The 22,608-nt window shown below is 38.1% G+C and overlaps 1 protein-coding gene across 8 annotated transcripts in view; it reads right to left on the bottom strand.

The window, feature by feature from the left end:
• LOC5580263 (histone-lysine N-methyltransferase setd3) overlaps window positions 1-22,608 on the bottom strand; it is a 477,985-nt gene that overhangs the window by 12,465 nt on the left and 442,912 nt on the right. For all 8 annotated transcript variants that reach the window (XM_021854751.1, XM_021854752.1, XM_021854754.1 and 5 more), the window contains exon 3: window positions 4,559-4,846. In XM_021854751.1, the coding sequence (XP_021710443.1) occupies window positions 4,559-4,846 (288 nt within the window). The remainder of the gene's footprint in view (window positions 1-4,558; window positions 4,847-22,608) is intronic.

Genomic DNA, 22,608 nt, shown 5'->3' with positions numbered 1-22,608 from the left:
TCGAAACTTATTACATATGATTACTAACTATACTTCACAATTGTTTTCAATTTCGACCAAACAGCATTTGGCCAATGACCCGGAACCTTTTGAACTACCTTAATACCCATACATATAGCCGATCTTTCATAAACATGTGATTTTAACACATTTTTGCATATGTATACGATTTAGGCCCATAAAGGTTTAAAAATCCTATCAAATTTAAAGTACCACACCAGTTTAATTTAAATATTTATAAGACCAACTTCCGGTAAATTTATGATCAGTTGTTTATTTATTTATCCAGATTTTTTATTAACATTATTATTCAGATTGTTTATTTATTTTTCATATTACATAAATTTCATATTGCGTTATTTACAAAAGAAGGAAAACAAGTGTAAGGTTAGGAAATGTTAAGGCTTCGCATGTAGCCCAATCGGAATCTTATTTTTAAAAGTTTTGTAAAACACCTTGATAACTAAAACTTGTTTAGAGTGTAAGGAACTCATCGTTACCAAGACCCACTCATCACAATAAAAGAAGACGTCATCTTGTGATCTGTCATCAAGGACATAGCAAGTTGATAAGGGGAGTGGCTAGTGGAAGGACACCCGCCCCCCCCCCCCCACGACTACTATAAATGGGATAGCAAGATTTGGGAAAGTCCCTTTTAATTTTGGTCCGGAGTAGTGACGAAGACGGTCCGGTTTCGTCCGTTACAAAACGAGCCGGTGATTAGTTCCGCGTTAGTTTATCTTAAAATTAATGGTGTTAAATTGTACAGTTATAACGTCACAAACAGTTTAAAAACACCTAAAGTTAAAGTTAAAGTACGGGTCAAGGAATGGCACCACGTCAGCTGGTAATAAGACACCATTTTATAAAAACGCTAGTGCCAGAATAAGTTTAGCCTCCTTTGATCGTAATGAACAAATAATTCGAGCGAGTGTGGTGAAAGGGAACTGCAGTGAAAGTGATGGTCGGAAGTGACAAGAAGGGTACCTTTACATAAGGGAACCCCAGTGACGTTGCGCAAAATCTGTACCTTGTCAGAACATTTATCGGTGTCTGCTCGCTCGAATCCCGACCAAGTGATAATGCGCGCTTTAGTACCACTCTCCGGACATTTTGGAACTAATGCCATTCGCTATAAAGGCCTATACCGTCATACCCCCCCCCCCTTGTTACATGTGAATGCCAGCCAGTAGCCGTGAAAGAAGAAAAGGCATGAATAAGAAGAAGAAAAACAAGAAAATGATTAACTCCGTACAACTCCAGCATCCAACGAAGTTTCGTCCATCATCGCAGCAGCATCGGCCGCAACGTACCGGTGAGCTCCATCCATCTTAACCCCCCCCCCTCCTTTCCCAAGTCTCTGAATAAACGTGTCAATTGTTGGTTGGTTGGTTTGACTTTATTAACGAGATTTTTAGCCCTGGGCTAGTTCATCTCGGGACCAACGGCTTTACTTCCCTTCCGAAGGAAGTCGCCACTATAACTTTTTACGTCATAAGTGACTATGTCGGGGGGTGGGATTCGATCCCAGGTCCTCGGCGTGAGAGGCGAGTGTTCTAACCACTACACCAGGTCCGTCCCCCACGTGTCAATTGTTAAAAATCTGTATATTCCAATTTCATTATTCTGTATGGTCCGTCCATTGTCCTTCCACTTTTGTATTGTCCGCCTTTTCACCATACAGTTCGGAAATTTTCCCGGAACCCTCCTAAAACGACCCTGAGTTCCAGGTTAAACAAAAGAGGCCTTGTGAGACTGTTTGAGGCTTACACTGATGAAGCTCTATAGGCTCACGGCAGAACCAAGACTCCCGGATATCTAGCTCAGTAGCATGAGACCCCTGAACTGTGTCGCAGGGCCGGCATGCTACTGGGTAATTCGGAGGGGCTACGCGGATCTAAGTGTGCGGGAACTATGGTCTTTCTTTGGCTATTGAGAAGTGTGTGTGTTTGGAGGAAAAAGATCTAATTTATTGAAAAAACTACTGTGGAGTGTCTATTGTGTTTATTGGTCTATTGTGGTTTTAAGGCGGTTCAGGATCGTTGGGTACGTACTGTTGCGATGGCGAGCGCTCGCTGATGACTGCTGATGGTAATGGCGGTTGATGGCGTCGGTTGCTGAGGATCGGGTCTGGTGACGGTGGACAAGTGGAATGGCGTTTCCACTGTGAATCGGCCACTTACGTGACCTAGGCTTGGCTAACGGCGTCTTCCTTCTTTGTCAGAATCGACGGACCACGGACGAGACCGTATTGGCCACGCCGAGAAGGGTCCATTTTATGTTTAGGGCTCAACGGCCCGAGGATCTCTCATACGGCCGTAAGAATGAGACCTGAGAGTAGTCTTTTGCGGTTAGGCGTAGATCGGATACCCGATCTAGGCCGAATCGTGTGGACTGTGAGGATGGCGTATTAATCGCTCAGTACCAAAAGGCACTAACAAAAGGTCCTGTTGAAGGCATACAGGAATTAGGGCACTGGTATTATGGTGGCCGAATAATGTGGCATACCTGAATGAACGGGTTCAATGTCCTCTCCTACGGTTCACCGAACTTCACAAATTTTGCCACTTAACTCTCACTCACTTGTGTCTCACACGAACGCCGATCAAAAAGTGATCATGGCGATCTAGCTCAAGCCTTATGATTCCCTCCAGTCCATAATTTCCTTGTGTTCCTTATCCTTACTCCATATTTCCATCCTTGGTAGCATAAACATCGTCCATTACCTTGCATGTTGCCTACATTTCATACCACAGTTGATTTCCACCCAACGTCCATTTTATCCACAGTTTATTTAAATTACAATTTATGCTTGTCACAAACAATTACGATTTTTACCAAACACAAACCAAAAAAACACTACAGTTCACCCTACAAAATGCACAAAATTAAAATAAATCTAGAAATTCTGTAACTGAACGGTTACACTTGAGCGCCCACCCCGGAAGTTGCCGTCGGCTCTAGACCAGCAGCTTGGGGCTTTGGCAGATCCCCTTCTGGGACCTCGTAAAATATACTGGACCAAAGAAAATCGTATCAACTTTGAAAAATCATAACTCAAGAAGGAAGCATCATAGAAACAAAATTTTTTTTTTATGAAAATGAAAGCAAATTTTCTCAGGAATAAAAAAAAATATTACCCAGAAACAGTTTTTTTTTTCAGTTTTTCTTAGCGGTGTAATTTTTCATGATAAATATCATCCATTCCGACTTATACTTCATTAAAACCAATCCCATATCTTTTTTTCAGATGTTTTAGAAAATTTGCAATTGTTTTGATAAAAAATCTTTGTTTTTCCGATGCTTCGATTGAAATACGGGTTTTCAAAGAAAAGGCTTATATGGTCATTTTCCACTAAATTGGCCATAACTCAAAAACGAAAAAAAGTACATTTCAAAATTTTCAGCGATCAAAGCTTATGAAATTACCTCCTCAAAAATATATTTTTGAAAGTTTTCTACTAATTGAAACATAGTTTTTCCGGCTTCTCTTTACAAATTTTCTCAACGGTGGAAAATTTTGTGGAAAACTGTTTCTTTTTATTCCTGAGAAAATTTGCTTTCATTTTCATAAAAAAAAACTTTGTTTCTACGATGCTTCTTTCTTGAGTTATGATTTTTCAAAGAAAAGGCTCATTGGCACATTTGCACATTTTTTACAAAATTGGCCATAACTCAAAAACGAAAAAAAAAGTACATTTCAAAAAATTCAGCGATTAAAGCTTATAAAATTATCTTCTCAAAAATATTTTTTTGAAAATTTTCCACGAGTTGGAGCGGAAAAACTTTCCGGCTTTTCTTTACGAATTTTCTCAACGGTGAAATTTTGTGGAAAACTTTTTCCAGTTAATTTTTTTTTATTCCTGAGAAAATTTGCTTTCATTTTCATAAAAAAAAACTTTGTTTCTACGATGCTTCGTTCTTGAGTTATGATTTTTCAAAGTCAGTAGTGTCAGTGTTTTCCGGGAAAATTAGCGACCCTGAATTTTTCTCAATTTTCTTTATTCATATATTGATGAGCCCTGCCTGTGGAAAAAGTTTCATGAAAATCTGAGACTCTTCGGCCCACTTTGTACGGAAATAAAAAAAATCCCCAGTGCTCCACCATTTAATTCCACAAGAGTTTGTATCCTTTGACAGATGAGCGTTTTTCGACTCAACTTGTCAACTATAAGGCCGTCTTTAGTGTCGTGTACTAGAGGCGATTTTAATAAATTTAATAAATAGGAAGTAAAGTCTAGTACTGGAAACTAAATACGGCCTCACGGTTAAGGTCGAAATACGAGTATCTATCGAAGAAGGGTGGAATTCAATTGTATAGTCTCAAATTTGGTTTTCATTTATTAATAGGTATTCCACTAAACAGCTCGAAGATTTATTATCATTCAACAAATACGGTTTTCCAACATAAAATTTCCGATTTCAGTCGCGATGTGCACACTCGTAGACATATCCGATCACGCTTAATTTTGGCACAGTTGTTTAAGCCCCCAAATGCATCAGAAAAAAACTTTATTCTTGAATAAAGGTCATCATTACCCACCCTTCATGATCTTACCCGTTATGCACCAAAAAGTCCGCATTCGTCCGGTTTCCATAGTGGATAAAAATTTGCTCTCCCTTGGCGAAGGCCTTCAGCGTTTGGCTTTCGACCCGCTGAAGCTCCTCGTTGTAGCCGGTGGTGATCTGGCCATTGATGTGGTTGGCCATGTCCCAGAGGGGAATCAGCACCGGACTCGGTCCGGCCAGTTCCGACGACGCTTCTTCGGCCGATGTTTCCTCACTTTCGTCCCTCAGGTTGACCGGAATGCGGTTTTGGCGCGTCATCACCGTTGAGGCTGCCCAACTGTGGCCGAAGGGGCGTATGCCGGAAGCGGAACGGATTTGTAAGAGAGAAAGAGAAGAGAGAGCGAAAACAAACCATTGAGAAAAATGATGCAAACAATGAAGGAGAAAAAAGGCTAATTGCTTATCAGTTTTCCATTGTTTGGATGAGCTTGCGATGGGAAATGCTGGGCGCACGCTGAATGCGGCAAATTGGTTTTAATTCGTGTTAATAGACCCCTGATGGTGTTTTTCGTTCATTTCCTCTTTGGCTGAAAAATTCGTTTGTGTTCGGTAATGAACTGTTGTTGGTTAAAAGACGGTGAAGGGTGCATCAGTCAAATCCGTGAGAAATTGTTTTATGCAATGAAACAAATATTTGATCAGAATTACATATGTGTATGACAAAACAAGCTGAAAGGTAGTAGAAATTCAATCTTTTGATCGCAGTGCGCATCATACCCTTTTACTGTGCGTACACTAATTCTCTCTGCTCTTGTAATAGAACTTTTCAGAACTATTTTTTTTCTAAAAAACCTCTTGGAAGGTCACTTCTTTCGTTTATTAACTAAACATGGTTGCAACCACGAACAAAAGGAAGGGTGAATCTCTGAATTCACAACTTCTTTCCAAAAAAGTGGGTTTCTAAAACTGTCGCTAAACGTGGCAAACATGGGAGAAAGGACGTTTCTCCTGAATGCACATTTTTCTCCAAGGGTGAAATGATTAATGTTTATATATGCATCGAAATGAGGGAGCAGTTCGATGCTTTAGACAAAACTTCCGAACATTAAATCGATGCAGCCTCGAGCCCACGCTCATTGTATCAAGTGAGGACACAAAGAGTCCCATCAATCGTGATCAGTTGTTCCGAATTTGAAGGATTAAGGTCATATATTCTTGAAACAGGGCGAAATATTTGTCAATATTATCGTCGTTGTTCGTTGTTCAATTCTTAAGTATTCTTCTATGCACCTTTAAAATAGAACATCTTATACGCCACGCATATTTATTTCAATTCATTTCATTGAAGGAGTTTCACACCAGCCATTTCTTCAAAACAAACTTTGCAGCTAATGCAACTGCAAAGTTTTCTCCTTGTCACTACATAATTGATCCAATTGAATAAACCAAGGTTATTGCACCGTTTTTGTTACATCTCCCTCACAATGCTTGACGAGACCAAACCGGCTCCAACAACTTCTTTCTATCGAGTAAAAGGCATACGGCGGTATCTTCACGATAGAGTGTGTACCTTTCGACCAACATGGATAACAAGATCCGGCCGTCAATGAAAAGCATGGTAATAGCAGCAGCCCCCTCTACCCGCCTCACTACTCGCTGCTGGGAACTGTGAAGCTTTATCGCAAACAACATAGACCGGAGACTTCGACCAAATCCATCTTGGGCGCACAGAGGAGCTGGAGAAACGTAGCCACCCGTCGTCTTCGCCGGTGGCTTGTTCCGATAGAACAGGTCTTATGCTTCAGTTGCAACATTGCTATGACGGAGCATCCCCGATCAGAAAGGTATAACATTATTATTGTCAATTGTAGATATTTATATGCCTATCAGACGTGTCCTGCTAACACTTTGTCATATTATCATAATGATAACAAAACAAGTTGATATTTATTTTCATTACAATAAACAACAGGGCTCCTGCAATTTACAGATACAGTCGATATAGCGAAAATTTAATCATTGGCGTAGCTAGGATATTTTTCTAGAGGGGGACTAGGGGGAGCCTAGCAAATTCTTGTTTTACAGATTTAATGTCGATTGTAATAATCACGATTTTTACTAATTTTGTAGTTTACATACATACATTTGTTTTGATTTTATTTGTCTCATTTGTAATTTTGTCTCATACCACTGCACATCAGCAATATTTGTAAATTCAAATTTTCACTACGGAAACTATTCATTTTTTGTCTAATCCAGTGAAAACTCCTTCAAGAATGCTTCCAAAGAATTCTCGAAGAATATTCCGTGTGATTCTTCCACGAACTTTTCAGGTAATCAATCTGGTTCTTTTAAGAGATTCCTCTGAGACTTATTATTTCCGTACTTTTTCAGTACTTTCTCCATGAACTCATTTACCAGTGTTTACTGATTTCCTCCTGGGAGTCCCACAGAAAATCATTCCTTATTTATTATTCAATTTTTTTCCTGCAGTATCTCTAGGCTATTCTGACTTGAGATGATTTTAAACATTTCACCAGGAAGGTCCTCTATGTACTTATTACATACAAATATCAATTGTTAGTTTAAGATATCATCCAATTGTTTATTAACCCCTCTACCGGCAGCTTAATTTTTTACCGCAAAATTCAAATTCAAATCGTTATAACTTTTTTGTTTTTCAATATTTTTGCACCATTTTTTCACAAGTTCTCAAACAAATCTAGTTTAGGAATCCGTGTCGATATTCATTATTGGTGATCTGGTTTTAAAGTGATTCCGATGTTCCTTGGGGGACCGACATTTTTCATATAAAATGCTTTTGACGGCCATTTTGTTTTTGATGAATTTACCAAAAAAATAAAATATGGGCTATATAATGCTAGGTAATAAGGAGCTTCTCTGAAAAAATCATACAAATCGGTTCAGTATTCTTGGAGATATCTGAAAATTACGATATGATGTTTTTTGAAGTTTCTAAGATCTTTATTTGGCCAGCGTGGTTCCAGAAACTTAAATGGTCATTACTTAAAGACGGCACGAAATTGCTTCATTTTTTCACAACATACTCTCATTAATGTTGTGTTTCGAAGAGTGAATATCCGAATACGATTAAAATTCTGTAGCCTGAGAAATTAACGGGGGTTTCTAGTTACGGGTCGGTCCCCCAAGGAATTTTGGAATATCTTCAAAACCAGATGACCAATGATCAATATCGACACAGATCCTAAAACTAGAAGAGTTTTTTGAGAGCTTGTGAAAAAATGGTGCAAAAATATTGAAAAACAAAAAAGTTATAGCGATTTGAATTTGAATTTTGCGGGAAAAAATGAAGCTGCCGGTAGAGGGGTTAATAATTTGTTTAGGATTTGATGGGACTACTGGGGATTTCTCCAAGATATATTACAAGAAATTCTAGGAGTCTCATCGAAATTCAAGTTCACCAAGCAAGAATTCTTTACACAAAATTTTCAGAGGGTTCACCAACGGTTTTTTCAACTTTGCATTTGAGATTCTTTTTAAAGTTTTTCTTCAGCTTCCTTTAGCAAATCTTTCAGAAAATCTTTCGGAAATTCTTCAAGGATATCTTTAAAAATTGCAACGCAAATTATCCAGCACTTCCTGTAAAAAAACATTAAATGATCCTTCCAGGTGTTGTTTTGAGGATGCCACACAATTTTCTTAAGCAATTGAATAGGATGTAATTGTGAAAATGTTTTTAGCAATTTCTCGTAGATCCATCTGTATTTTTTCACAGAAAATTCTTTAGATTTCTCTAAAAGTAAATCTGATGTTGCTTCCCTCATTCCTTCAAAACTCTCTCGAAAATAATTCTTTGAACTCTTTTTAATGTATTCGTATCTTCTGAGCAGAATCTCAATAGAGAAACAAAAAAATAGATTGGAGTACCTTATACTTTTTAATTCCGCCCTAATTGCTCATCTTTGACAGATACGAGTATTTTGACTACCACTTGCAGTCTTCTTCAATGGTAGTCGAAATACGCGTATCTGTCAAAGATAAGCAATTAGGGCGGAACTAAAAGGTACAAGGTACTCCAATCTACCTTTTTGTTTCTCAATACTTTGAAGTTTCTTCAAAAATACCTACCTAAGAAAAATAAAAAAAAAATCACACATTTCTTTAAAGTTTATTGCAGAATACTTTCAACTGTTCCTCTATAAACTCTTCCGCTAAAATATTCAAAAATTTCCATAGCAATTTGCTAAGGATTTAATATGGAAAGCAATTCTTTTGGACATTAAAATAATCAAAAGATTCTCTAAAGGATTTTGCAATTCACTTGAACTCGATAAAAAAACTTAATCAGGTATTCTTTCAGATGCTAAAAATCCATCCATTCTCCATTTTTTGATTCAAAACTTACTACAGGAATACTTACTTTTTTTAGAGATTTCTTTGCAAATTACTCTACGAATCATTAAATACCCAAATCCCATCATTAGTTTTCTAAAAAAAACTATACACTTCACAGCAGTAGCGTAGCAAGGCGAGTGCGGTGGGTGCGGTCCGCGCCGGGTCCCGGGTTTATAGGGGCTCCGAAATCATGGAAAAAAATCTATGGCACTTTTTAAATTCTCAAAATTTCTATTTCAGTTTTTAACCCACTAAAATGTTAACATGAAGGAAAAAACAGATTTGGAGAGGACCTGAATTTTAAATTTGCAGAAGCTCCTATAGCACATCGTGTGTTAATCCTCTAATACCCAATTTTTAATTTTCGACCTAAATATCTTTTTGAGTTATCTAAAATCGTTCTAAACACGTTTTGGGCAATGATTTAGTTTTATTCGCAAATCTATGAATTTTGGTTTTTGATTTTTATAATTTTAATTTTTGATCATCTCTATCCTTTTTCATTTTTTTCTTGAAGCCTCTTCTAGTTACTGATTGAGTTCTGTTTGATCCTTCGACCTTGACGCCTTCTCCTACGGGGGCGGGTGATGTGGGCAGGATTACGTGTATCGCGGGTCGCGGAACGCGTTAGTAGTGTTTGACCTTTGATCTTGTCGCTTGCTCCTATGAGGGCGAGTGACGAACACTTGTTCGGCGTTCAATTCGTTTATCGAGCAATATCGCGAATCCGGTTAGACACATTCATTTCAAACTATATATTTATCGTTTACCAAAACGAATCCCTCCCCATATCCAAACTCCCAGTGTTTACTTGTGGAAGTGCAGAGGACTCCTTGGCTTCCATAAACCAAGTAACACGTCAACATTTCCCTCCCATTCCCAAATTGACCTGCATTCGGACGAAGCCGGCGCCGTTATTGTTTATTATAATAATGAGAGCACCAGTACTTACACATTAAGGATGCTACTGATCCCGAGTAGCGTCTGTTGGTTCCCTGTGTAAGTACAGCTGTTCTTGCAATAACGGAGTAGCATCTGCGGGTCAATCATGCTCATGCTCATGCTCAAGCCTCTTCTAGTTATTGGTTTATTTCAATAATACAAATTCAAATTTATACAATACTTTTAAAAATATTAAATTTTATTTTTTTTCTGATATGTTGTTTTTATTTTTCGTATAATTAACGGAAACACAGGTTTGAAATTATTTTAATACCATAAAGCTCTTCTTCTGTGATAGGTTGATCGCAGAAAAATATAAAAGGTACGATTTTTTATATTACACGTTAAATGAACCCTAGGCATTTGTAGGTTATATAAGAATACAATTTTTCAAACAATTTTCAAAAATATAAAAAAGTTTCGAAAGTCATAAAAAAATTCTAATTTGCGTGTTATGAGTCAAGGTTTAAGCAAAAAATAAAATCAATTTGATTTCCGAGCTACGAAAAAATATACAAAATTTTAAAGTGTAACCCGCCTAAAGGTGGGGTTGGGTATTAGAGGGTTAAGAAAGATAACGTTCATTTCAACTACATCTTGCTTTTGGGTTCACTTATACATTATTCTGTTATTCATCGAGCAACTTAGGGCCCTCTATAACTTGAGATGGAGGAAGCCATGAACTGGTATGGAAACATTTCTATTATGAGCTATATTCTAACAAAGCCGTTTTCTATGCCATTTAAAATGCATTATTCTGCTCCAGAGATCACTACACGACTATAAGTTTACAGTTTTCTCTTGAAAAATCTTCAGGAATTCTTCGTGTAATTCGTTCAGGGATCCATACAGAAATTATTATAAAGATTCCTCTAGCGTTTCTCTCAGGAATTTGGATTGAAAATCTTTAATTTATTTCTCAAGCTATACTAAGATGAAATTCTTCGGAATTTACTCCAAGAAATCGTTTACCAATCTAATCATGGGATAACTCCGCAAATTCTCCCAACAATTTTGATAGGATTTCCAGAAATTCTCCACCGATTTCTTTAGTTATCATTATGGGAAAATAACAACTGGAAAATTGTGCCAATAAATTCAACTGGAAACTCCTCATAAATTACTTAAGAAATTTTGAGTTCTGTCAAATATTGCTCGTATATTTTTTGGAGTAAATTCGCAATGGATTCTTTAATTTTATAGTTCATTTTAGGTTTAAGACCACACAAACCTACAGAAACTATCCCTGTAATTCGTTCAAAAGTTACATTCGAGATTTTCCAGGATATTCTAGAGAAAATCCCTGGAGAATCTCGAGTGGAACTTTTGGTAGAATCATAGGAATAATTTTACGCTGAAAGATTTTCAGAAAATTCTACAGAATTTCGATTGGGAAATTTTCCAATAATTATTTTATCAGTTTTTCTGGAAACTTGCCCAAGTTTTTCTTAAGTATTTAGATCAGGAGATCTTCAAAAGGCTTCTCTCTTGTAAGAATTTGTAATGTATTTTAAATAGGATCAGTAATATCTTTAGAATTTTGTTTTTCGCTCGACTTTTTTTTCAAGAACTGCCTACAATTATTTCTGAAAAATTTCTTTAGCATCTCCTTGGAGACGTTCTTGGAGAAATTCTGGATGATTAATGTGAGATCTTCTTTGGGAAGTTGTTGGTGGAGCCTGTTGAAATATTCCTGAAGGAAGCTTGGGAGAGATTTTTAGATAAATTTCTAGTTGCAATATTATACAAATTCTGCACGAAAAGAGAAGGGGATAAAAATCCCAGAATGAATCCTTGGAGTTTTTATGGAACAATAGCTAGATGAGATTCGAGAGAGGAAAAATTTCTTTGAGAAATGAATCATTGAAGAAATCTCTGGGGTAATTTCTCAGGGCATCTTTGAAAAAAAATTGGATGAATTTTTCAAGGTTGGCATACCAAAATTCCTTGGAAAGTTTGTGAAGACATCAATGAATCAATCTTGAATAAATCTTCGAATTTACAACTGAAGGAAGCTTTCATCACGAAATTACATTCTTTGAGCCTAATTTACATTCTTCGAAAATACATTAAGTAATATTTGGCGTAACGCCACGAGGAATTCCTAGCCCTTTTAAGATATGACTACCTCTGAAGAATCCTTTTTAAAACTTGGTTCCTGTGCAATCTGTTTTGAGTCACGTTTCTCAGGCTTGAGGTCTCTAAAGTTAATATGTTAAGACACTTAGCCGTTATCAACCTTGAAGTGGTCTCAATTGGCATTTTAATTCCTAAATAAAAAGTTTGAAACAACCTCAACAATAGATGAATTAAAGATCCATCTTGATTGAAAACAAATCTCAGTAATGAAAGAAAGGATATTGTTATTTTGATCACTTGAAAGAAAGGATTGTTATTTTGATCAGTCACAAATCAACTGTATGTTAGCTTAGTGGTGCTCACCCCTATATTGAAGGGCCCCCGAATTTGACTTCGCACCAGGCCAATCCTTTCGTAACGTAACCTGTTTGTTTTCTCGAATAATTTTGTCGGACACTATAGGGGAAAAGCACTAATTTTCGACCCATTCATACGCCTAAACCGTACTTTGTATGAAAATCCGAAAATTGACTCAAAATTCTTGTAGGTCGAAAATTAGTGCTTTTCCCCTACGAGTTGTAGTTAATGTACGAAATTCTGTTGTAAATTCTTATAAGGAAAATCATCATCCCCGGACACCTCGAGTAAAGCATCCTCCAAAAACAAAGAACAACTTAATGCAGTGAATATACTGCTTTATACTGAAGCATTTAAAACAGATTGTTTACAATATTACGGATTTCTGGAACAGAACTTTTAGAACGTTGACGCTTCTATGTACCACGGTATCGAACGACAGCCAGACGATTCATGGAAGTCAAAATCGCCACGTTGATAATGTGTACGACAAGCGAAGTTTTCCCACTACTGTTGTACAAAATTAGAGAACGTGACTATCGAAGAAATTTTCTTTTGTCAATAATAGTCACGTAAATTGAATCAGAAGATTTTTCTTCATGTTGGAATCATTTTTTTTTCTAATTACTAATTATCATTCAAAATTCTGGGGGGGGGGCCTGGAGGGCCTGGATGACTCTGGACAGGGGTCTGGCCCCCTGTTCCTACGCCAATGGATTCCACATGACGTTGATTCGACATCGCCTCAACTACATTTTTACCACCGACCCGCCACGGACCCTGCTTTCATCCGATGTCATCCTGACATTGGTCCGACATAGGGTATAATTTAACCTGACTCGGGCTCGACATCCGGTAGACATATTAGGTTGAGATCAGCCCATTTGTTTACTGTTTGAGCTAATCGGTCTTCCGTCCATCAGCACACGATCGTCAGAAGCGGGACCAGTTTCATTGGTTCATTGTCAGACATTTCACAGTCCTTGGTTCAACTACCATCTTGGCATATTTTTTTTTTAAATCTGTTTATTTGCATTGTGATATTCTAAAATAATAACAATCTTAAAAATAATTCTATATCAACCAACATTTTAAATGTAGCTAAATGTGTTACAAAACCTAATAATCTTTTTCATAATACACTCTCTTAAAACATTTTTTTCATAATTAACACCACTGGTTATAATTCTGTTATGCTCTTCTGATCGGATCTCTCTCCCTGGCCATGCAAGATTGCGCTGTAATCTCTAAACATAACGAAAGTGAAACCGCTCCACAACCGCCGGGTTTGGCTTGGTGTTTTTGCACCTTTTGGATAATGGTAACCGGATCGACGGGTATTCAATGGCTCTGGCTCTGGCTCTGGCAGTGTTTGGATCCCATTGGGGCGAAATTGAGTGCCGTCATCTATCGTGTCTGCCAAATGAGCTCGCGGTTGCATCTCTGCTCTATGCTGGGTGTTGCTCGCTGATTAGAAATATGTAGATGAGCATATTAATTAAGGGCTCGGTACATCGTTGACCGTCTGTCTACACTCGACCATGTACCCTGCTAATGATATCCAATTTAATGTGTTGAAGGTGTGTAGGTGTGAAACAGCTTTGTTGTAACACAAAGGTTATGGCTACAAAATGAAGCATGCAATTTATGTTGTAATTGACTTCGTCGATTTGATTCTATTTGCTTTTATACCTTTTTTTTCTAATTAGAGAGTTTGATTTCAAAAATTACATCAATTTATATCAAGGTGTTTTATGTTAGGCAACATGGCCTTGCGGATAGCGGCGTCAGTCGTCTAGGCATATTGTGCCACGAGGTGTGGGTTCGATTCCCGCTCCAGTCGAAGGAAACTTTTCGTCAAACGAAAAATTCATCGCTGGGCTACTGGGTGTTTCGTGTTGTCCGTTGCCTAATGTTGGTGATCGTTCATTCTGTGTAGCCAATGTGCTGAAGACGGTGTAAATTGTCTTTTAAACACTATTATCCAAAACACAGCGTAACAAAAATGACATTTTTGCGTGTCTCAAGGATCAAATTATATGTCTCTAGTAGATTTGGGGTTGCTGAATCTGGTGCCATTCTCAGAAATGTTCCAGCACGTCATAATTTTTAGCTACAGGTCGCCAAAGTTGTATAAAACACTGGTTTTATTAATGTTTACATAAAATTTAAAGTACAATTTATCAAACTTTTTTGTAATCTAATCCACCAAACATGCAAAATAGAACTTGAACTTTCATTTCAGACATAATTTGATTGAAATTGCGCGATTAAATTTCGATTAAACCGATTTTTTCAACATGCTCGCAGTCTCCATACAAAATTCTTCGTTTCTTCTATATGGCAAAATACAACAATTCTCTAAACCATCAAAAAATAACTTTTCCGTATCGAAAGTATTACAAACTTTAATGATAAGTATTGTTATACTCATAAAGTTTGAATTCTGTGGCAAATTAAGCCAATATATTACCTTGCAAGCTGGCAAACTTGCATGCAAGTTGGCTGAAATAGTCATTTTTTGCATTTTCAACAGTCGATATCTCAAAAACTAGACGTGCTATGATATTTCTGAAAACGGCAATGGATTCAGCAACCCTTAATTAAGTGAATAGCGGTATTTTGGTGCTGGAGACAAAAACGTGTTCCGCAGTGAAATCGATAAAATTAAATTTAGCTATCATTAACATTTTGTTAACTATAGTACAGTATACATATTTGTCGTAGCAGTGCACTGCCCATAAAAGCATAACTGTCCCATATGGATTTTCGGGCCATCACCTTTTTTCATCGCAACATGTATAGTTTAATTTATACTTTACTATGTAAGGTACCGTGGGGTAAGTGGATACAGAAAATCAATAGTCACCTTCATTGTAATGTACGGCTAACGTGAATAATGTAATTCAAACTTTTTTATGTGGATAACAAATGATGGACTAATATACTTCAATATAATGGACTAATATAAATCAAAACAATTTCGATTTTTCTGATTGCTATGTATTGAGTATGAGGGACTTGAAAAATTGCGCCAAATGATTCACTTGCCCCACCATGGTGGGGTAAGTGGATCACCAATAAAAAAAATCTGTTCTCAAAACAAATGTGGTGTAATTATGTATGGTAAGAATGATATTACTCTCGTTCTTGTTATTAGTGCTAATGTAATGTTACATTTTAATACTTTGAAAATAGAAAGTATCTTTATTTAATCAAAATATAATGAAAAATATGTATGGAGAAGTTCACACTAATTATAAGAAAAAAAAAAAAACATTCTAACTGAAATAATTTGGAGAAAATGCAACCAATTATACACATAAGTTATACAGAAGTATTGTAGGATTATTCCTAACGATGTTTTCGAAAAAACACTCGTCATTTAAAAATATTAGTTACATTTACTTTTGAATAACAAACTGAAATTTTTCTTTTCTATATGAAATATATTTGTATCATCTGTCTAGAACAATTTATATGGTCAAATAAGGTACGGTACCATGCGTTCAATAGGAAAATTAGTACAGGGTGTCCGCAAATTATCCGAACAGCAAAATATTGGAAAGATGATCTCGCATTGAAAACAATGAAAAATCAATGTCCATGTACCTTTTATAATATATCTATATGTTAACACAAAATACAACTGTTAAAAATTTCGAAATAATTGCTTGTTACTGAGATAGGCAAATTTAATTTTTTTGGAGATGTTTTTCCTGAGGGCCGCTAGTCATACTGAAGATGTGTTATCCCTAAAACCTAAAAGAGATGAATCCAAATGTCCTATTATTATTTGAAGTAATCTACAGGTTAGTGGCTTCAAGTTAGACTGGAAATAGAAAATTGTACGGTTCAAATCCAGTGAGTTGTATGGACATTTCTCTTCCGTCATAAAGCTTGGAAAACAGCTCCCTTTAAGACACTTTAATACATTTGGGTTGGTTGTGCAATTATTTGAATTCGAAAATGTGTCAAACTTACTTCTTAAGAATATATTAAGCAAATGTTTAAATCCATGCAAAAATTTAAAATTTATTATGCTTGATTGTATAGAGCCATGTCTTCAAAGTTTGTACGGATAATTTGCGGACACCCTGTATATTTTGCTCTTTTGCAACTCAACTTAGGTAAACCACGAAAAGTTCCATGTGAGTTTTGAAATTATTATTCTTTTTTATTCGTTTGTATACCAGAAAGGTTAAAAAACATTTAGGTGGAATAATTCAATTTTTCTATGATCAATTTGATAAATTTAAGCTGGGAATGGAAAAAAAATAGGAAAACAACATTTGCGGGTATGGAAACTTATTAAAATTCTCGTAAGCAGTCTGCCAAAAAGTGATAAAGGTACTTGATCCACTTACCCCACCCCATTAAAAAGTAGGGGTAAGTGTACCATGTACAATAAATCTGTATTTATTTATAAAAATGACATATTTTTCTTTGTGATTCATTCAATTAGAACTGAAATGCTCACTTTGTGTCGAAAAAAATAATAGTATTCGATTTTAGACAGAAATACAATGGATTTTTGATTGATGAAAAACAATTTTCAAATTAATCAATATTTGCAGCTAACAAGTTTGCTTGTGTAAGTGTACGTGTATTACCAGTTTTGCAATAGTATTAGTTTGGGCGTAATAATATAGCCTAAAAGGAAGCAATGGTGCGAAAACATTCAACATATTCAAGTATTTATGCTTAATATTGACGAATGATCCACGTACCTCACTGATACACTTCCCCCACTGTACTTTATATCAAAATTTACATACTTTGTTTGAAAATGTTGCGGAAAAATATGAACTTGGTGAAGTCCCATATTGAAAAATATAGGCATAACAGTCTCTATATGAACTTTCAACCCAAATAGTAACTGCAAAACGTGAATTATGTTCAAGTTTTTATTGATCAATAGAAACAATAGAAGATGCGAACGCGCAGGTCGGAAGAGAGGACTTTTTCCGTCCGATCATCGGTAAGGAGAGTCTTCACTCCTTTACCAATGACAACGGCCTACGACTAGTGACTTTCGCTGCTGCCAGGGGGATGGCCATCTGCAGCACCTACTTTGCACGCAAGGATATTCGGAAGCACACCTGGAGGCATCCAAATGGTGATACTTGCAACCAGATAGACCATATTCTGGTGGATGGCCGACATTTCTCAGATGTCATCGATGTTAGGAGTTTCAGGGGTCCTAACATTGACTCGGATCACTACCTCGTTGTCAGTAAAGTTCGAGCGCGGTTATCAACTGTAGCGAATTCAAGACCACAGCGAACAATGCGATTCAATATCCAGCGCTTCTCAGCAGACGTTGTTACAGCTGAATACCACCAAAAGCTAGACGAGCGGATAAGTGAGGTCAATGTGAGCGAAAACCTCAACAATCTATGGGATGCAATCCATGGAGTGGTGAGTGAAACAGCGCGAGAAGTGATAGGTACTGCTCGAAGACGCCCCAGAAGCGGATGGTTCGAAGAAGAGTGCCAGAGGGTGACGGATGAGAAGAACGTGGCCAGACGTCGGATGTTAGTGTCTGGCACCAGGCTGAACAGAGAGCGGTATAGGGAAGCAAGATCAGCCGAAAAGCGAATCCATCGCAGGAAGAAAAAAGAGTTTGATGAGAACGTGATAGCCGAGGCGCAAAACTGTATGGAACAGAACGATATGCGACGATTCTATGAAACTGTCAATGGCGTGCGGAGAAAGTCAGCGCCGTCTCCCGTCATGTGCAACGACCGTGAAGGTAATTTGCTGACAGATAAAACGATGGTGGCTGCCAGGTGGAAAGAGCACTTCGAAACGTTACTGAATGGAGGGAACGATAGAGTATCGAAGAACAGAATGAACATCGACAACGACGGTCAAGCTGTGGAGCCTCCATCTCTAGATGAGGTTAAGAAGGCGATCAAAGAGCTGAAGATCAACAAGGCTGCTAGGAAGGATGAGCTCCCGGCCGAACTTCTCAAGCACGGTAGTGAGCAGCTGCATATAATAATTCACCATATACTACTAAGGATATGGGAGGAAGAAGAACTGCCTGCTAGCTGGATGGATGGCCTCATTTGCCCTCTCTTCAAAAAAGGGCATAGATTGGAGTGCGCCAATTACCGAGGAATAACACTCCTCAATTCGGCGTACAAAATAATGTCACGTATTCTGTTCAACAGATTGAGACCGCTTGAAGAGTCCTTCGTCGGCGAATACCAAGCTGGTTTTCATGAGGGCCGATCGACGTCGGATCAAATGTTTACCCTGCGACAGATCCTCGATAAATTCCGGGAGTACAACTTGCAGACTCATCATCTGTTCATTGATTTCAAGGCGGCGTACGATTCAGTTAAAAGAAACGAGTTGTGGGAAATAATGATGGAACATGGCTTTCCGACGAAGCTGATTAGACTGATTCGTGCAACGTTGGAAGGATCGAAAACAAGTATACGTGTTGCGGATAAGATTTCCATATCCTTCGTAACCTTAGACGGATTGAAGCAGGGCGATGCACTTTCAAACCTATTGTTCAACATAGCGTTAGAAGGAGCAATAAGGAGAGCTTGCGTGCATAGGAATGGCACTATTATCACACGTTCGTATATGCTCCTTGGTTTTGCGGACGATATCGACATAATCGGGATTGATCGCCGAGCCGTGGAAGAGGCATACGTGCCTTTTAAAAGAGAGACAACGCGAATTGGGCTCATTATCAATACCACGAAGACAAAGTACATGGTCGCTGGTAGACATCGTGGGCCCATAGGTGATATTGGTAGTGAGGTGGTGATAGGTGGTGATATATTTGAAGTAGTTGAAGAATTTGTGTACCTTGAAACTCTAGTGACTTGCGATAATGATGTTACCCGCGAGGTTAAAAGGCGTATTGCAGCTGCGAGTCGGGCTTTTTACGGACTTCGTAACCAGCTAAAGTCCCGCAGCTTACAGACGAAGACCAAACTCGCGTTGTACAATACTCTAATTCTTCCGGTAGCTCTGTACGGCCACGAATCTTGGACGTTGAAAGAGGTCGACCGGAGAGCTTTTGGGGTCTTTGAACGTAAAGTGCTGCGAACAATACTCGGCGGTAAATTGGACAATGGCATCTGGCGGCGTCGCATGAATCACGAGTTATACCAAGTCTATAATGAAATGGATATTGTTAAGCGTATAAAACACGGCAGGCTGCGGTGGGCTGGGCATGTAGCTCGCATGTCGGAGGAACGTCAAGCTAAACAAATATTCAGCAGGGAACCAGGGAGAGGCTGTCGCCTCCGTGGAAGGCCGCGCACCAGATGGCTTTTTGCAGTTGAGGAGGATTTAAGGTCGCTTAACGTTCAGGGCGACTGGAAGCGATTGGCCCAGGACCGGGTCCAATGGAGAAGGCTTCTTCATTCGGCGTAGATTCAACGCAATAGCAAGGAATTGTTGCCCATCAAGTAAGTAAGTAAGAAGCAAAATGAGCAATCTGTGCGGTGGTGCTAAATAAATATGGCGTGCAGAAATGTACTAGAAAATTATTAAAAGTTGTATGAGAGAATAAGGGGTCTATTTTATAAGTCGAGTCGATCAAAATGACTCGACTGGAGTCACTGTCGACCGAAAAATTTGCTCGACTCAGCTCTGTCACTCGAGTTTTTCGACAGTTGTCACTCTATGTGACTGGATTACTATGGGAGTCGACGGGTGACATCTGAAATATGCATGCTTGCTTTGATCGACAATGAGTACAGACGAGTCACATGAATCTGCTCGATTTACAAAATAGGCCCCTAAACTTCAAACTTTGAGCGCTATTTTCTCAATGCCTACTTTTCCAATATGGGACAGTTATGCCTTTATGGGCAGTGCAGGTTTAAAAAATCTCTTTTCAATGAATAACCTAAATATTTTTGATTTTTGTCTGATGATAATGTTATTCGATATTCGCTTCGTAATAGCGTTAGCGTTAGCGTAGTTACGGTATACTTCGTAGATTGGATACTAGCAACATTCATGTTTCTTGTTAATAATCTCATCCTGACTACTTTCAAGAACAAGGCAGGGGAGTATACCTTGTTCAAATCATAAACAAGAATACTAAAAGCATGAATATCGCTATTCCCGGCCACGCCCATCTTTACCGTAACTTGGGATAAGGGAAGGAAATGTTGATGTAGCACTTACTTAATGAGAGGCCACCGACTCAGCGACACCCTCATAAGTGCTACGGAGTTGGAGGTTGGGGAAGGTATATTGTCAGGATTCGCCTAGAAAGCTGGCGATAGACCATAAATATTTGTTGCTTAAGCGTTTTCAAATTAATCTTTTGAATGCCGGCAATAAAAAGAGAAATCAATAGCTTATTTATAGTATAAAAATGCTTGTCGATTGTGCAGTAATATTTTTGCTCAATAACCAGTAAAAAGCAAAACCGATCCCTCCAGGGTCATCGGAATGTATAAAATAACGATACGCGTAAAAAAAATCACGCCTATTGAAAAACTGTACTGGGTGGTACTGTATCTTTAGATAATCGAAAAACGAAAGGAAGCGCGTTCGAACTAAACACCCTAGGATAACACAGTCGGTTTTTCTGCTCAAAATTATACGAAAAGCAGAATCGATCCCTCCAGGGTCATCGAACGGTTAAAAAGCATCCACAACCGATTGTTAGTTGCGTAACACCCGCCCGGACAGAATGCGCAATCTGAACATAATTATCAAACTCCGAAAATAACATTTTCCGTTCAAGAAACGATCAGAAGTTCCACGACGCGGACAAAAACGATCCGGAAGGCTCACAAAAGAAAAAGTATCATACTGGAACAAACTCACCGGATTGATTCTCTAAATTTATGTGCTACCTGTCACTTTCGGATGGTTCGGTGAACTTAGGGCAGCCAAAAACCAACAGTACTGAGGACACAAATCAAACAAATCACTTTTTCATTTTTCACTTTTCACTATTCCATTTCTGAATGTAAAAACTGTCCTGCTTGGGCTTCACGAAGCACTACCCAGCAAGACGCTCCAAAACAGGAAAAAAAATCTCCGGCGACGAAAACATGCGCGAAACCGTGAGCCAAATCTATCGGACGACGCAAAACCGAACCGATATTCGCTTCGTAATATTCGTAAATTATGCCAAAAAAATTAAAATGTTCGAAGTTTTGCTAGTTTTTTTTATTTCGCAAAAATTTTGCAACTACTCTTCAAAGATCAACGTTACCACAGGTACGATCTGAGACCCACTTTCACAGTATGTGAACCATGTTTTACAAAATCATAGGAAAGTTATAAAAAATCATGTATTTTGAGTACATATTGTGTGGAACAAACTTCTCTGCACATGTTTGTATACTTCGCTCGATTCTTAGTACTGAAGCACTATGTTCTACAAGGTCCCTACCCTTTTGGGGTCACAAGTGCCTGTTGAGTTGAGTAAACATCCATTAAACCACGTCCAAGACCTGCGATTACCCAAGCTCCATCTTCTCCAACGTGTTACCTAATTATTGGATCTCGAGAAGACAACAGGGCTTCTTTCGTTAACAGTTTGTTAATACAAAAATTGCACATCTGCCTCTGCTAACGCTTGAGCAGCAGAAAAGTGGAAAACCGATGTAACAGTCCGGTGTCGAGCATCGCGCTCTCCATTGATTGATTTGGGTAGACTATGCGCAAGATATCCACTTGTCAGGAAAAATAAACAAATAACGAAACCGCATCCATTGCACATTAGGGCGGATTAAGTTTCGGAAATATTTAAAGTAAACTTTTTTACAATCTTTGCGATAGAAATAGTATTCTGCGAAATTTTCAGTATTTTTTGTGATGATTTAAGAGTGACCCAACACCGATGTAGGTTTGAGTGAAAATTACTATTCAAATAAATGTTAATTTGAGTAAAAATTTCTTTTCCACTTGGACAGAGCCTGTATCTCAGCTTAGTGTTCTTATGAGCACTTCCATAGTTATTAACTGAGAGCTTTCTTTACCAAAGTTGCCACTTCAATCAATCATCAAGTTTTCTTCGCCTGGAATTTAAAAGGATACAAGGTAAAATAGGGTCATTTACAAGTACATCCGGGTTGTTCTGGAGCCGATTCCCTGTTTTCCTCAAAAGGATTGATAAGAGACCTCGGAAATGAAATTTCAAATAATTTCGTAGTTTGTACCGCCCTAATCCCACATTTTTGCACAACCCATTGGAAAACCTTAGCACCTATAATCGTCCCCTTCGAGTTTTAATTACACATTCAACAGGCACGAACAGCATCTCAACTCCATCTCTTGCAATCTGCATCCACGAGGCACGGCTCTGTGGGCGCTCTTCTGCGGAGTGCATGCAGATTATTGAAC

Source organism: Aedes aegypti, chromosome 3, assembly GCF_002204515.2.
Source record: "Aedes aegypti strain LVP_AGWG chromosome 3, AaegL5.0 Primary Assembly, whole genome shotgun sequence".
Taxonomy (NCBI): Eukaryota; Metazoa; Arthropoda; class Insecta; order Diptera; family Culicidae; genus Aedes; species Aedes aegypti.
This window is presented reverse-complemented; position numbering and strand designations above follow the sequence as displayed.